The sequence below is a fragment of the Manduca sexta genome, chromosome 15 (assembly GCF_014839805.1).
Source record: "Manduca sexta isolate Smith_Timp_Sample1 chromosome 15, JHU_Msex_v1.0, whole genome shotgun sequence".
Classification (NCBI taxonomy): Eukaryota; Metazoa; Arthropoda; class Insecta; order Lepidoptera; family Sphingidae; genus Manduca; species Manduca sexta.
In genome coordinates this window covers 9,233,359-9,248,603 of record NC_051129.1, presented here as the reverse complement: position 1 = coordinate 9,248,603, position 15,245 = coordinate 9,233,359, and the positions used below count along the sequence as shown (strand labels likewise).

The 15,245-nt window shown below is 33.6% G+C and overlaps 1 protein-coding gene across 1 annotated transcript in view; it reads left to right on the top strand.

The window, feature by feature from the left end:
- LOC115443803 (collagen alpha-1(XVIII) chain) overlaps positions 1 to 13,344 on the top strand; it is a 48,229-nt gene extending 34,885 nt beyond the window's left edge. Inside the window, exons 9-22 of the mRNA XM_030169372.2 lie at positions 868 to 920; positions 1,346 to 1,552; positions 2,182 to 2,325; positions 2,840 to 2,929; positions 3,452 to 3,689; positions 4,010 to 4,081; positions 4,236 to 4,348; positions 5,349 to 5,441; positions 5,997 to 6,119; positions 6,680 to 6,810; positions 7,520 to 7,699; positions 10,880 to 11,023; positions 11,913 to 11,993; positions 12,206 to 13,344. Coding sequence (XP_030025232.1) covers positions 868 to 920; positions 1,346 to 1,552; positions 2,182 to 2,325; positions 2,840 to 2,929; positions 3,452 to 3,689; positions 4,010 to 4,081; positions 4,236 to 4,348; positions 5,349 to 5,441; positions 5,997 to 6,119; positions 6,680 to 6,810; positions 7,520 to 7,699; positions 10,880 to 11,023; positions 11,913 to 11,993; positions 12,206 to 12,275 — 1,739 coding nt within the window. The 3' untranslated portion in view covers positions 12,276 to 13,344. The remainder of the gene's footprint in view (positions 1 to 867; positions 921 to 1,345; positions 1,553 to 2,181; positions 2,326 to 2,839; positions 2,930 to 3,451; positions 3,690 to 4,009; positions 4,082 to 4,235; positions 4,349 to 5,348; positions 5,442 to 5,996; positions 6,120 to 6,679; positions 6,811 to 7,519; positions 7,700 to 10,879; positions 11,024 to 11,912; positions 11,994 to 12,205) is intronic.
- The last annotated feature ends 1,901 nt before the right edge of the window (positions 13,345 to 15,245 follow it).

Sequence of the window (15,245 nt, the reverse complement as noted above, 5' to 3'; positions counted from 1 at the left end):
GGTGATGAGGATAAAATTGTACTTGTATAATATAAGCAAATACCGAATTTACGAAATATTCATGTGTAATATTATTTCCCTTGCAAATCGATATACATACCTAATGCAGGCCCGGAATAGATATTCTTCCAGCCATTTTTCCTAAATATTCCGTGTATAAAAGGCATCATTTTATATGTAAATACGTGATGTAAAAATTACAGTGTAAACACATTCATACCGAGTAGATGTTTTCGGCACGTCAGGGCTCTTACAATTTGGGGTCAAAGTCAAGCTCGTTTGCTGGCGGGGTAGTTTTTAACAAATACATTTTTTTATTCCGTATTATGACGCGTTTGAATAAATATTTAGTTTACGTGTGATCCAAGTTGGTGCTTATAATACAACTAGCTTTTACTCGTGGCTTCGTTCGCATCGATCGGTTCGATCATTATATTCCCGAGATAGTAAGTAGCCTATAACCTTTACAGAGTCTTAAACTATCTTCATACCAAATTTCATAAAAATCTGTTCTGTAGATTTTGAGAAAATCGATAACATACTGACACAAAAAGAAAATGGGACTTTGTTTTATAATATGTATAGATTTTGTACGTAGACAGTTCAAGTAATGATTTTTTACTCTACCCATCTTAGGAAGTAAGAAAATTATGAGCTCACCACAAATAAGCGTTATCAAATAAAGCATAATACACAATCTAGTAGTTTAACATAATACTAATAAAATTTAAATTCAAACAATAATTAAGATAAACACATTTGTAGGCAATATTCGTTATATAATCCAGTGTTTAGAAACCATCAAAAAGGATTTTGGAAGATTTCATTTATTCATAATGAGGCTTTAATATAAAATGTTGTTTCTAGAATCATCGCTACTGCAACTGCCTAAAATCGAGCGAGGAGAAAGAGGGGAGAAGGTAATGTAACTACTAATTTAATGTAAATAAAATCCCGGCGTAACTCAAAAGACAACCTCATTAATGGATATATAAAATATTTGCCGTACTTTATTAAATGAAAAACTAATGGAGCTGGAAAATGTTTATTAATTTATGGAGCGGTTTGAATTTTTATATAAATATTCCGCTCTTGTGCCAGATGAAATGCGATGACTAGATTATGTAGTAGAAGGCCGGCAAATGTTCCTCATTACCATAATTGAACACCGAGTACTAAATTAAACTATATTCATGCCATTTTAGGTCAGGTGTTTGTCAGACATGATAGCAAAATAGTACAACTAAGTCATCTTTCTTTTTATACGTGTAAAGATGTAAAAAAAAAATGTTGACTAGAATGTTCAAATTCTAAATAAAATGTATTTTTTTTTCTATCACCGTAGGGTGAAAAAGGAAGTAGAGGCATGGAAGGTCCTCAAGGATTTCCTGGTAATGATGGGAAGCCTGGGGAGAGAGGTGATATCGGTCCCTCAGGATTGCCCGGGACTCAAGGGCCTCCTGGTCTGACAGGATCTAAAGGCGATAGGGGAGAACCTGGCCCGCCAGGTCCTGTTGCTATATCAAGAGATGAAGCTTTGGTTATGACAAAGGTAAGAATAATGTTAACATCTTTTTATAGTATTTTACTGCTGCCCTTTAACTTCTAAAACGCAGAAGTGATTGCAGGGCTGTGTATATCTTTAGAGGCAAACATGTAAAACAACAAAAGCCAATATCTTTTTTATGAAGGTAGCCGGTGTACATATTTTAATATTAAGAACAAATTTCAATTTAAAAATAACAAATTTCGAATATCCAAGTGAACTATAACAACTAGCTCCGACAACATGAATTTGCTTGTATATTGATTTCGTGTATTGTAGTTACATGAAACGAAGTTTCTGTAGCTGGTAGTGATAGCTTCGCTCGACTAGAAGTTTCGTTACTCTGGTACGTTGCTCGGTACAAACTATTCATGCTAAATTTGTATTCGATGTTTATTAGTTGAAGATTAAGCGTCTACAGAGGCTTTGTATAATAGTATCATTTATTATTTGTACACTCATTTTCAAATAAATATCTAAAATGATGTGTTTAATGAACTCATAAAAATATTTAACGACGTAGTAAAATAACAAGACGCAAAACTTAATATTGGAGCAAAGAATACGAAATGAGAACTTGAAGATGTAAGTATAAATAATGCGTAAAAGAATGTTCCAATATGTTTATTTAACAGGGTGAGAAAGGGGAGTCTGGGCCAAGGGGGAAACGGGGCCACCCCGGTCCACCCGGACCAAGAGGCCCGCCAGGTCTACCCGGCCCTCCCGGAACTCCTGGCACAAACGGGCCTTCCGGAGATATCGGTTTGCCCGGATGGACGGTAAGCATCACGTTTTTAATATTTAAATGTTTGAAGGAATTTGAATACGTTGGCTTTAGAAGGGAAGATTATTACGCTAAGATGATACGTTCTGCTACGATGACTAGATATTCCAATACCACTTACGATGCGACATAGTAAAATAGAACCACAATTGTAATTGCATCGGTGTATTTATTTTACATTTTACTCCAAGATCAGAAACACACCTTCGCATTCAAGCTTTATGGTTCATGTTTCAAATATGTGCAAGAATAATTTTAATTTTCTACATTAATTTTATAACCAATATTTCATATTATGCTAAATAATTAGTAGAACATTCTATCTTAGAATATTAAAGCACAAATATTATAAAGAGTTGTAAATTAGGTATTTGCAGTAAGCAATCTCTAAAACTGACAAATAGCCGAACCTAGTCTACATTTATTTTGATCTCATTGCTTTAGTGGACAACAAGCTGGCACTCTGGCATAATCACGATCAAAAACTTACAATTTTTTTTATTTACCAGGGTCCTCCAGGAGCGGCGGGCCAGCAAGGTCCACCAGGCCAAAAAGGCGAAAAGGGCGATTCTGGAATCAACCCACACGATCTAGAAAAGGTAATTCTCATGCTTAATTAAACGCTTGAATAAATAAAGTACAAACTAAGGGGTCAGCTGAAGGCTCCGAGCTGGATCTAGATATCTCGTAAATAAATACACATTGCGGCTTATTCATTACCAACCTCTTTTACGTTTTGCTAATCTCGTATACAGCAAATTGGAATACAGATTGAAGTTTACTTGCAAGTGTTTGTGTTGGAATAGGAACATTGTCTATTTAGGGTATTATTTAGAGAAAATATTGATACTATCGTATCACAGTTTGTTCGTTAAATTCGTAAGAAACTATAGGAGAACGTTTTTAATAGCTTATTAATGTAATGATTTTGTTAAACACTGAAATAAAACTATTTTCTAGATTTAATCTTGGTTTTTTATATTATTATTGTCTCCCGACGTTTCGAAGACCATGAAAGCTGATATAAAAAAATCGCGATAAAATCCGGAAAATTGTTTTATTTCATGGTTGTTAGAGTGTTAAGATGTAAGAGATATGATGTAATATTTGTTTCATAATAGATAAAAGGAGACAAAGGTGAACGAGGCTACGACGGTGCCCCTGGGCCACCGGGAAAAGAAGGTCCGAGAGGTCCCCCGGGAACCCCTGGAGCTCCTGCAACAAATATCCAGTATATCTCAGTGCCGGGCCCGCCGGGTCCTCCGGGGCCGCCTGGACCGCCGGCTATATTTGCAAATGAAGTACCAGTGGACTCGCTGACTGATACTCCGGGTCTAAATCGCCGTGAACCAGGAGCAGGTATGCTACAACTTAGATAAATTTAAATATGTGTATCAGTAGAAAATTAGTCAGGGCAAGATATAATACATAAGTATTGTATTTAAAATCGAAAAATATCCAAGTAAATCGGAACATATCGATAGAGTATTTAGTCATTGAAATTGAATTTCAATTTTAGCTCCTAAACCCTAAAATTGTTTTTGCTAAAGCACAAAACCTTAGCATAATTGTTACAGCCACACAATGAATATTCAAGCATTAAATTTACTTTGCCAATGTTTGCACAAGACACGCGAAATGTTTGCACAAACGCTAAAGAAATAACGTTTATTGGACAGGCAAACAGCGTGATCCTCTACAAATTCTCCGGAGCTTAAACCACCTGGTGCACTACCGTCAAGATCCTTATGGTAAGCAATTTCAGTAAATAAACACGGTAGCTACTTGAAATGAATAAATATTTTTTATTTCCTCTTCAAGTTCTAGGAAATAGTTTCCGTCATGCTGTATAATTATTAGATGAGATTGGATTAGAAGTTCTTGTATAAGGAAAGTTGTTTGTAGGTTACCGCGATCCTTTGGATCCTTTGGGTGAAAATTCAGACTTCGAAGACGATGAGGACGGGAGAGCTATCGTCGGTACAATTTTGTTCAAGTCTACAGATTCTTTGATTCGGGTAAGTGATTATATCAAATGTGAGAAAAAATCCACCCTAAAAGCCCACGTAATTTGACGGGCTTCGGGATTAACTTGTGTATATACAATTCCGAACAAGCCGGCATAATTGTGTCGACTAGCAATGAATAATTATCTTTGGTCAATCTAAATCGCCCACGTTACTCCGTTTACCAACAATTGCAATGGAGTATCTTTGTCGTGGTCGTATAGTGGACATTATCTAAACCATGTTTTGGAATATAAGCTATTTTGAAAAACATCAGTCGAGCATTGTTCCTGTCGCAGGCCCGTGTATTCACAGCAACGGAGATATGACGTATGTTGAAAACAAAATGCTCGCATCGTGATAGATGGGCCCTGGAGGAATCGATTTTGATCGATGCTTGAGTGACAAAAATCCAAATATTTGACGAACAAACTATACACCTAGTTTCCGATCAATCATAAACGTTCTCTATTAGGTACATAAGAGAAGTTACATAATATATTTCGACGATACTAACTTCATCGACATTTGTGGAATATAATTCTAAATATTTCATTAGCAATTCGAAACGGCATGACGTTTAATCCCAACATAATTATAATAGATTTCAACTTATAATTATATTTAATTTCATAAATTTGTGTACTTATGAATAGATTAAGAATTTTAATTTTTTAAGAAGACTGCCTCGGTGGCGTAGTTGTACTGCATGCGCGGTACGGCAGCGCTCTGAGGTCCTGGGTTCGAATCCCGGGTCGAGCAAAAGTGATATTTGGGTTTTTCTGCTCAGTATCAGCCCGGAGTCTGGAATTTGTGCCCGATATGGCGATAGGCTCGCCCCCTATCACATCATGGGACGGAACACACTTGGCGAAAAGTGGGTGCCATGGTTGCGCCTCTGCATACCCCTTCGGGGATAACATGCGTGATGTTGTGTTAAGAATTTAAATCTCAACTTTTCCTTTTGCAATCTGCGTCAGAATTCCCTTATATTTTATACTTTATACTTTAGCTGGGTACAAACAGCCCGCTCGGCACACTGGCGTACGTCATTCAAGAACAAGCGTTACTTGTTCGCGTAAACAACGGCTGGCAATATGTAGCGGTAAGTAAAATAAATTTTAATTTCAGTAATTCACCTGCCAATATATTAAAGTGGTAAATGTAGTACAAAACGCCATTCTACGGTTAATTATCATGTTGCGGTTACTGCACGTAATGATACTGTGGTATGATAACATTGTTCCTTTTGTTGAATTAATTAATACCGATTTTTATAAAACTCGACAGTTTCGACCTGATATATTTTATGCAAAACATCAATATTTCAGCTAATAAATATTCATGAAGAAAAATAGAACACATTTCCAAACCCAACAGGGACTAGATTCTTTTATTCTGGCGTTGTTATTTAAATGGAACTTATTCGTTTTCCCATTGGGCGCAGACGTGAATAAGTTAGAACTCTTTTTATTAAGAAAGTGTAGCGAAAAATTAACTTTATTTAAATGTAATAAGGTCCACATTGCGATGGGATTACGAAAATACGCGACGGGATGCCAAGTTACAAAAAACTAGGGAGTTTTTGTGGGTCACTGGTATTTTCAGTGGAAAAATTCTGGAAGTCGATTTTTTTCTCGAGGTATTTCTTTTTTAATAGATGGGTTCGCTGTTGGCGATACACACGCCACCTGCCAACGGCCCGACACGAACACCGTTGCAAAATATTCTAGAAACTTCCAGCTTAGTACACCACAAGAATCCTTCCGTCGAGGGACCGGTGGTAAGTTAATGTTTTAAACTTGAAATTTGGTGGCAGAATTTGAAATTTTATTTATTTATTTACACATACAACCATCTTACAGGTATTAAGCCAAACAATAGTATAGTACAATAGTAACTATAATAAAAAAATATATCAATATCGTGATTAAATTTAAAATTCATTTTTTTGTAATTTACAATTAATTGTATAGGAGTATTGCGTTATTTATGACGAGTTCATTTGTATGGTTTTGTAAAGTCATTAGATAGGTAATTAATTCATTAATATATTTAGATAGTTAATTCAACGTTTTGATTTTACTTCACTTTTTGAATTTATTACAGTTTCTATGATCGTGATTATTTTTATCAATAACTGTAACCAAAATCAAATCATCAATGCATTTCTTTTTTATACCTCTTATTTTTATACTTTCGCTAATCGTTGATATATCAATAAATAAGAATAACTTAGACGTGCTATCTACTATGTTAGCTTTCGAACCCAATAAAATAACGTGCAACGAAAAACAAAACATATACAACAAAAAATAAGTCTTCAAATTCTTTGTTCTTTAGCTACGCCTGGCTGCACTTAACGAACCACACACAGGAGATATGCATGGAGTAAGCAGCACTAACTACGAATGCAGGCGACAGGCACAAAGAGCCAATTTGGACGGCACTTTCAGAGCCTTCATATCGTCTAGGTATGCACAAGATCTTGTCGATTCTGTTTAAGCTCGTCTTCATTATAATGCGGAGTCATTGCTTCGGTAATTAATTTAGTGAATGAGTTTTTGTGGTGGCGGTGATTAACTCGACGAAAACAGCCCGTTACATTCACAGTTACTTTATTGTTATTTGACGGTTGTGCTTGAACCGCATCTTGAGACGAGAGAAAAACAGAAAAGCGATGAAATACTTACATGTGACGTCAGTGTGCATTACAAGGCGTGCGAAAAAAAGAGATAGAGCGATATCCCCGCTCCTACACGCATAAATATTTGAAATTAGAATTACTGCCTTATATCTTATCGTATTTTAATGCTGTTTTCACAGAAGGATTTTTTTTGTACTAATTTATGTTTAATAGTATTATAAAATGGACAAAATCAAACATAGTCAAATATCCTATTAAGAAAAAAAATTAACAGAGTTTTACCTTTCATCCTCCCAAGCAATAAATTGATCTCAATTTTTTAAATATTTTATTAGAATTTTATTTCATCAAATATCTGTATATGGAGACGAAGAAGTATTTTCTATGTTACCAAGTCTTTGATTTAACAAGTCTGGAATTCACACCAAGTTTATTATTAGAGAGCGTTTAATTTTACTAATTGACCTTTTAAAATTATAATCCTTGTGTCATGAAGTTTACAAAACATATTATTACTATTAAAACATTTCTAACAGGGTACAAACAATAGACTCTATAGTCAGCTGGGTAGACAGAGAAATCCCAGTGGTGAACATAAGAGGTGACGTCCTCTTCAACTCCTGGGGAGAAATGTTCGACGGATCAGGCGCACTATTCGCCCACGCGCCGAGGATCTTCAGTTTCAGTGGACAGAATGTCCTTACAGATCCTGGCTGGTAAGTAATTTCGATCGGTAATGACTCATATTATCTATAGTTCCTTTTATGAATATTTTATTACATCGAAATGTAGGTAACAATCGAGTGGGAACAAGAACCATTAAGGAATCAGAATGTAAACGTCGATTAACCTTCTATGACTAATGTAGATACTCAGGAATGTTTCACAATGTTAAGTTAAGGCTGGTCACATCACAAAGTAAACGTTGATTAACTATGACTAATGTAGATACTCAGGAATGTTTCACAATGTTAAGTAAATGCTGGTCACATTAATGTGTAAGCCAACCAAATACAAAAGTCAATCTAATCTATGCTCCTAAATAAATGATAATAAAATGAGTGCTATCTACATTATCTGTTTAATATAATAATTGTGAAATAAAATTTACTGAAAGTTTGTGAAATAGGCTCTAAATATATAAGTATGCATTTCATTATTATTCCTTATTAAAGAGAATATTTGTCGACGACGTGTCTTAGACTTGGTCATCGTATATTTGACCAGCAGTACTTATTCAAATATCAAACAATAGTAAATGCTTACCCCCTCATTCACAGATGATATTTATTTAAGGAAGGAGCAATGAGCATTGCTGTGATAACAAGTCTGTTTCTCAGTGCTGACGACATGGCAGCCTTCGCAGTGCGTAGATATAGGGCCGTTATGATTGGCTAATATTGAGATACAACTTGAATCTAGTTGGCTGTCAGATCAGCTGAACAAACAGCAAGCTGTCAGTAAACCAAGCTCTTATCTCTTTCCCCCCGCCTCTTATGCTTACGTTAGCATAGGTATACGGCATGTACAATATCTGTTTAATTTTCTTTATTTATCAAACAACAATACTAATAATTAAGTTAATATTGCTACCGTTATCACTGTTTAAACCCCCCGACCTCTTTCTTTAATTTTTGAGTATTTGAAATCGTGAGAAGTGAGTGAGCACTGGAGAAAGCAATCGTATGGAACGACATGGTCGTGAAATTATGACCAAGCTTCAAAAATAATGATAAAAAAGAAACTCTAGTTAACTAAAAATGTACCTAAAATATTTTCGTTCGCATTATGTTTCATCTCTAATTTAACCAAAGTTAGAGTTAGAAAGTCCAACTGTATAGCAGACGTTTTTTGCAAACAAATAATGAATAAAGTTATTATTAAGCTCAAATATGTCCACGCAGCACAAATTACGTCAGCATGTGACAGTTTTGTTATTTAACTTTTCTCGTCCAGTTTTTCACAAACTGTAATTTAGGGCTCGGTTCATACTATTTTTTGGAATGGACTGCCGAGACGAATGTCTGCAGGTTCGAATCCCGAGGGCACACACCTCTAACTTTTCTAAAATTATGTGTGTATTCTTTGTGAATTATCTATCGCTTTAACGGTGAAGGAAAACATCGTGAGGAAACCTGCATTCCTGAGAAGTTCTCTATAGGGATTTCGAGGGCGTGTGAAGTCTACCAATCCGTACTAAGCCAGCGTGGTGGACTAAGACCTACCACACACACAGTAGTGAAGAAGGCCCGTGCCCAGCAGTGGGACAGTATATAATACAGGACGGATATGATATAACATATTAACATAAATAATACGTATTGTCAACAATCTAGTACGTAAGATTTTTGTAGTGTAGTTTGTGTGAAACGCGTCTTATTTCTATAAAAACATACTAATATTTATTTAAATTATACACCTCATTTTTAATAACTACTATTTAAAATCCAATATCAATATCTATAAATATGTAAAGACCTAAATGAATTAAATAAGTTAACGAGAAACCGAGTTGGAAATTAATTAATGTTTTGTGTTTGTTCTTACAGCAATATCAGACTAGCAATAAATATTTACGATATTATGATTAGGTAAATGTTTATGTAAAAGATTATTTCATTTGGATCATAAAAAACATATTCATAATTACTGCTGTATAGGCATTTGTACATGTCGGTGCTAAATAATACGGTGCATTTTTATCGGTTTCTGTTTATTGTCCAGTCTTTGAGGCAGGTGAAGATGTAAGATTCTTTTTGCGAATACTCTTCTTACATATTATCGTAGTGTTACAAAATGGAACCAATCCACAAGTCCATCAAACTTGACATAGTCCTAAAATCATATCGACAGTTGAAAGGCTAATTCACTTAAGCAACATTATTTTTCGAAAAAAATTAACTACGTTAAAAAAAAAAAACTTAGGAAAACGTGCTAATTTCAAATATGTATGAAACTTGTGTCGTAAAATTTTCGCTTAATTAGCATTTTAACCATCGGTATATTATTGGATATATTATTATTTTCATAAAATAGTGACGATTATTGGAAACACCTTAGTATTAAAATTATAAAAATACTAGTTTTAAATACCAACCGACTAGTTGATCAGAGATTTTAATCTTAAATATTCTTTCATTGATAGGAAGCTACGTTACTCCTGAGTGATATAGGCTCCAGGAAAAATATATACGGGGAGTTTTATCTGTCTGAAACGTTACATACTATTACAATGAGCGATTACGAAATATTCTCGTCTCGCGTAAAATACATAATGCTCTCTTAAAAAATATTGACTTTTTCCAAAATTGTTAATTTGTGGGAATCGTCAAAGAAACGAATTTGTCTTTGCGACCTTTTTTTAAGTTGCTATACAATTGAAATTATTAAACATAGATCAAAAATGAAACCTATGGCATGAAAAAAAAGGAAGAAGAAGTAAAGATCGCTAACAGAAATAAGTTTTAGACGATTCCCACAAATTAACAATGTTGGAATAGGTCATTATTTTATTAAGAGAGCGATAAATGCATAATGTATGCTGCATTAGCTGGAAATTAATAAATAATAAGCTATAAATCTCGTTTAAAAGTAGGAAGTACATTTTGGCATAACTCAGTCCAATTAACAGCAAAATTGCATTGAAATACTTCGTGTTTTAAACACCCTAGGGAAACGAGTGTCTCATTTATCATTCTGTATTTAGTATCCAAATATCTTCCCTACTTCATAAAAATATTTCCATCTAAAAGATGCCACTAAATATCACAATTGTGTAACTTTTAAAAGTAAAACCAACCTGACCTAAACAAAAGCACCGGGACGTACAAAACCGTCAATGCAGCAGTACTTACATGATTGCATTAGTGCGCGTGCCAGCTGTTATTACTCCGCAGGCCGACAAAAGCCGTTTGGCATGGAGCGAGTCCGAACGGAGAGCCAGCAATGGACGCGTATTGCGACGCGTGGCACAGCAGTAGTCCGGATAAATACGGGCTGGCGTCATCGCTTCGCTCTAACAAACTTTTGGACCAAGAAACGTGAGTATTTATAGATTTTTCTCGTGGACGCTTTATCAAATCTGTGTAAGTAATAATTTAATCGATGGTTCGGGGATGCACGTAGGTATCTATCAAAATGATAAATAAATTGAAACATTTTGAATAAAAGATGTTTTGAAACGATATATTTCTTTATTAAGTAATCAGACTAGTGTCTACTTAGTTCAATAGAATACAATATAACTGGGCATCTAAGAATGGCCTGTACCTATTGTTTATGCAATTTTCTCACAAAGTTTTGCACTTTTCATATTTTAAATGTATAAGACGTCTTCTGTTAATACTAGAAATTAAATTTTAAAAGTTTCTTTGTAATAGAAACGCATTAAATAAATTCATTTCTATTTCGAATAATGTGAAGAGTAAAATCACATCATTTTGATAGAAAATTCAACTATACTATTGAGTTGCTTCTCCTGCGTCAATTAATTTTAATTTATAAATATGAACGATGTATTAAGTAACATCGCCACAATATTGTCCATTTCGTAGAATTTTAAATAAGTTATTCAGTAAATTTAAACTTTAATTAGTATGATAATTGTAACGGGACATAATTACGTAAACCAAATTTACCATACATGTTTTTATAGATACATATCTATACATACTATAAAACAAAGTACTCTTTTCTGTCTGTTTGTATGTTATCGATTATCTCAAAATCTACTATATGGATTTTTATGCAATTTGATATGGAGATAGTTTAAGAATCTGGAGAGGTTATAGGTTATTTTTTATCTCGGGAAAATATATATAGCGGGACTTTTATCCCAAAAAACTCCTTCACGCGAACGAAGCCGCGAACAAAAGCTACTACAGAAACAATACAAAACAAGGCAAGTAAAGGCGTGTTATTTTGTTTCAGATATTCGTGCAGTAGTAAACTCATAGTTTTATGTGTGGAAGCAACACCAGTAGATACAGTGAGAAGAAAAAAAAGATCTAGGTAAGGTAACGATATTAGAAATTGAACGTAAAGTACACCAAAGTAACAAATCAATTAAATTATAAAAATATCACCATAAAGAAACTATAAATTTCAAACTTTCCAATTAAGTTGCGACGTGAACGGAAAAGAAATTCAAAATTACACGTAACTTATATTGGAGACAAGAAAATAACGGTAAAGATTGTAAAATTCCGTGTAAAATTTCACAGGTATCGCGCCACGGAAAAGCTGCAATTTCTAAAAGATCACGAAGGACGGAACGACACTAAACAATTATAGACATTGAATTCTAGTTATTTTTTAAATAGATTTTAAGTGACGAATGTGAAAGACTGTAAATAAATTGTATGTAGGATCAATTTCGTAAAGCAATGATTCCGGTGGAACATATCGACAATATAATAATAATAAAAATACATAAACGATTCGTCTAACAAAGATCACTATCGATTTGCTATCAAGACTACATTTTCAAACGGCTTTGCCAACAAAAGTGTTTCAATGTATATACATGTTTATAATAATATTCTTATTAATGAAGAAATACTTATGTCTTGCGACGTGGTGCCACATGAGTGATATGTCTTGGCACGAAACAACATGCAAGATGAATATTTGTAATTAATATTGAATGATAATTCGGTGTACTATTAAAGTCTTGTCGTATTTATTAATTTTAATTTACATACGACCAGTATAAAACTATTTCAATTTATCTCGTTTACTTAAAATTCCTTCTCTCAAGTTTGAAATATTGCTGACTGGTTAAACATCTCTAGGGAGTTTCAACCGTCTGAATAGTTGGAAAAAGCTCATTAAATGTTTCAGTTACAATTATCCAAGTAGTTTTGTAAATAACAAGCTTTAATATCTATGTTGTGGTATATTTATGTAAATATTAAAATTACTAACTTTCTTGATAGTTTGTTACGTGTAATTAATATAAACAATTTTCGTAATTAGTTTGTATAAATCATGACGGATCATACTATTTCGTAAATTGTATTTTAGTTTGTCATAAAATGTAACATTTGCAAAATGTTTATGCAGATTATAATTATCATCACTGATGTTTTGCATATATTCCGCTGATTACCTTCGCGTTATAAAATATGTATACAATAATAAATACTGTATGTGGCTAATCCTACGATTGGCTAACATGAACATTATGGATCACTGCCGCGTGGCGTGGTGTGAGGATAATCTGTTTAGGTTAGAGCTAGTACAGACTCGGGATAGAAGCTCTCATAAATAGATTTCAGTGTAAAATACGTTTCTTTTCATCTTCGAATACTTCAAAATATAAATAAACGAATAAAGTATTATATACCTTATTCGTTTTTAATATATTTAAATATTTATATATTTTAAAAAATCTTTAGAATTTTAATAGAGGTATCGAGAAATAAAATATATCCAACTAAATTGATAATCCGTCACTTTGTTATTATTGATTATAACATCAGAATTAACATACCATTTTCAACAATTTTTTTTTTTTAACTTGTGCCAAATTAGTCATTTTCATGAACTTCCTTCGAGTCTGTACATAGCTTGTGCTCTTTTAACCTTCAATACTACCAAACTGTATCCAAAATGACTCAACAATTATTTTAATTATGTATACGGCATGAGTACAGACCAAGCGAATGATGGAGCGAACAATAACAAATGTGTTTGGACGATTCACCGTAGACAAGCAAGCATGCGGGCGCGAGCGTACGCGACCGAACTTACGAGTACATGTGGATGATTCACCAAAGGCGAGCAAGCATGCGGTCTCGATGAACGAAAACCATTCGTTCACGTTCGCTCGCGCTTGTTCGCTTGCTCTGTACCTGCCATTATAAGTTTATTTTCTATATAATGGCTACATATGTAGAAACTATTATTTATATTGTGACTTAGTGTGAGTTTTTAACAGTGCCCAAATACAACGCATAATTTGACTTTTTTAATATTATACATAATAATGCTTATTAAGGCCTACAATTAGCAATTAAAGCATTAAATAAAAACTAATCTAATAATAATAGCAGTAACAAGATTATACTCTCCTAAATTTATGACTAAGAATTCAAAGCCTGACTGTATATATTTTTTAATTATTATTTTCCGTAAATTATAATTGATAGAAGAACGTATAATTTAGGAAGAGAAACACAAAATAATATGTATGAAAAGACGGCTTATTTACGTAAATAATAATAGCCTCCATACGAAAACTGTAACAGTTAAAAACTCGTACTGGGCCACTGCCATCAAGCGTATAAATATCTTACAATTCAAGTATCATGGATCATTGTAAAATATTATTTCTAGTCGTTCATCTTATCAACTCATAGTGTAAGAACCCTGTAAGTTTTTCATTGTTAAAAAACGAACGCTAGGTAAAAATTTTATTGTACTTATCAAGTACAGATTGTTTTGAAAATAAAAACAATTTTCATAAAATGTTTTTTATTTTTTTACTAATTTATATCTAACATGAAGGGATTGAGAGGGCAACTTATTGATAATAAATTATATGCTATGTTGTAATCGGGAGGTAAGCCAATTCTATTCTGACACAAATTCTAATTAATGGCAACTAAAGTGGACTAAATGTTTTGCTATCGAATATTTCACTCTGATTTTCAATACTTGCCTGGAGAATCCAGTCAAGGTCATCACATTTCGCAGCCTTATTGCGTTGCTATTCCACTAATGAGGCAATTGATGTCAAAAAAATTATAACACAATATTACTTCTTAGGGCAAACATTTTTATTGTTAGATAAAATTAATCAATCAAATATTATATTATATTACCTGAATATACATGAAATTGAGACAAACTCGATGGAGACAAACTGACAATTTTGTGCACACAACTAACATTTTTACTTTGAGCCTTAAAAATAAATTTTATCTAATTAAAAAATCAGTCCTCAGTGTAATAATATTATGAACTTGGATGACATGAATGGAATTTAATAAAATGGTTGATAAGCAAAACTATTTAGTTGGTATATAAGGGTGTGTGCATACAGCCGAACGCATTTTAAACGCGCTCTAACACGCTGTTTGCTCGTCGATGTTGCACGCGAGCATTATGCAGAACATGAATAAATTGATACTCCCACGCTTATACCAAAGGTACAATAAAAGCAAAAGGTCTTTTTAAAAACATTTTATAAAATATTCCTTCGACTACTCGACGCTGCATTCGACAAAATATTCTAGAGTCGTGGACATTTACTGGAAG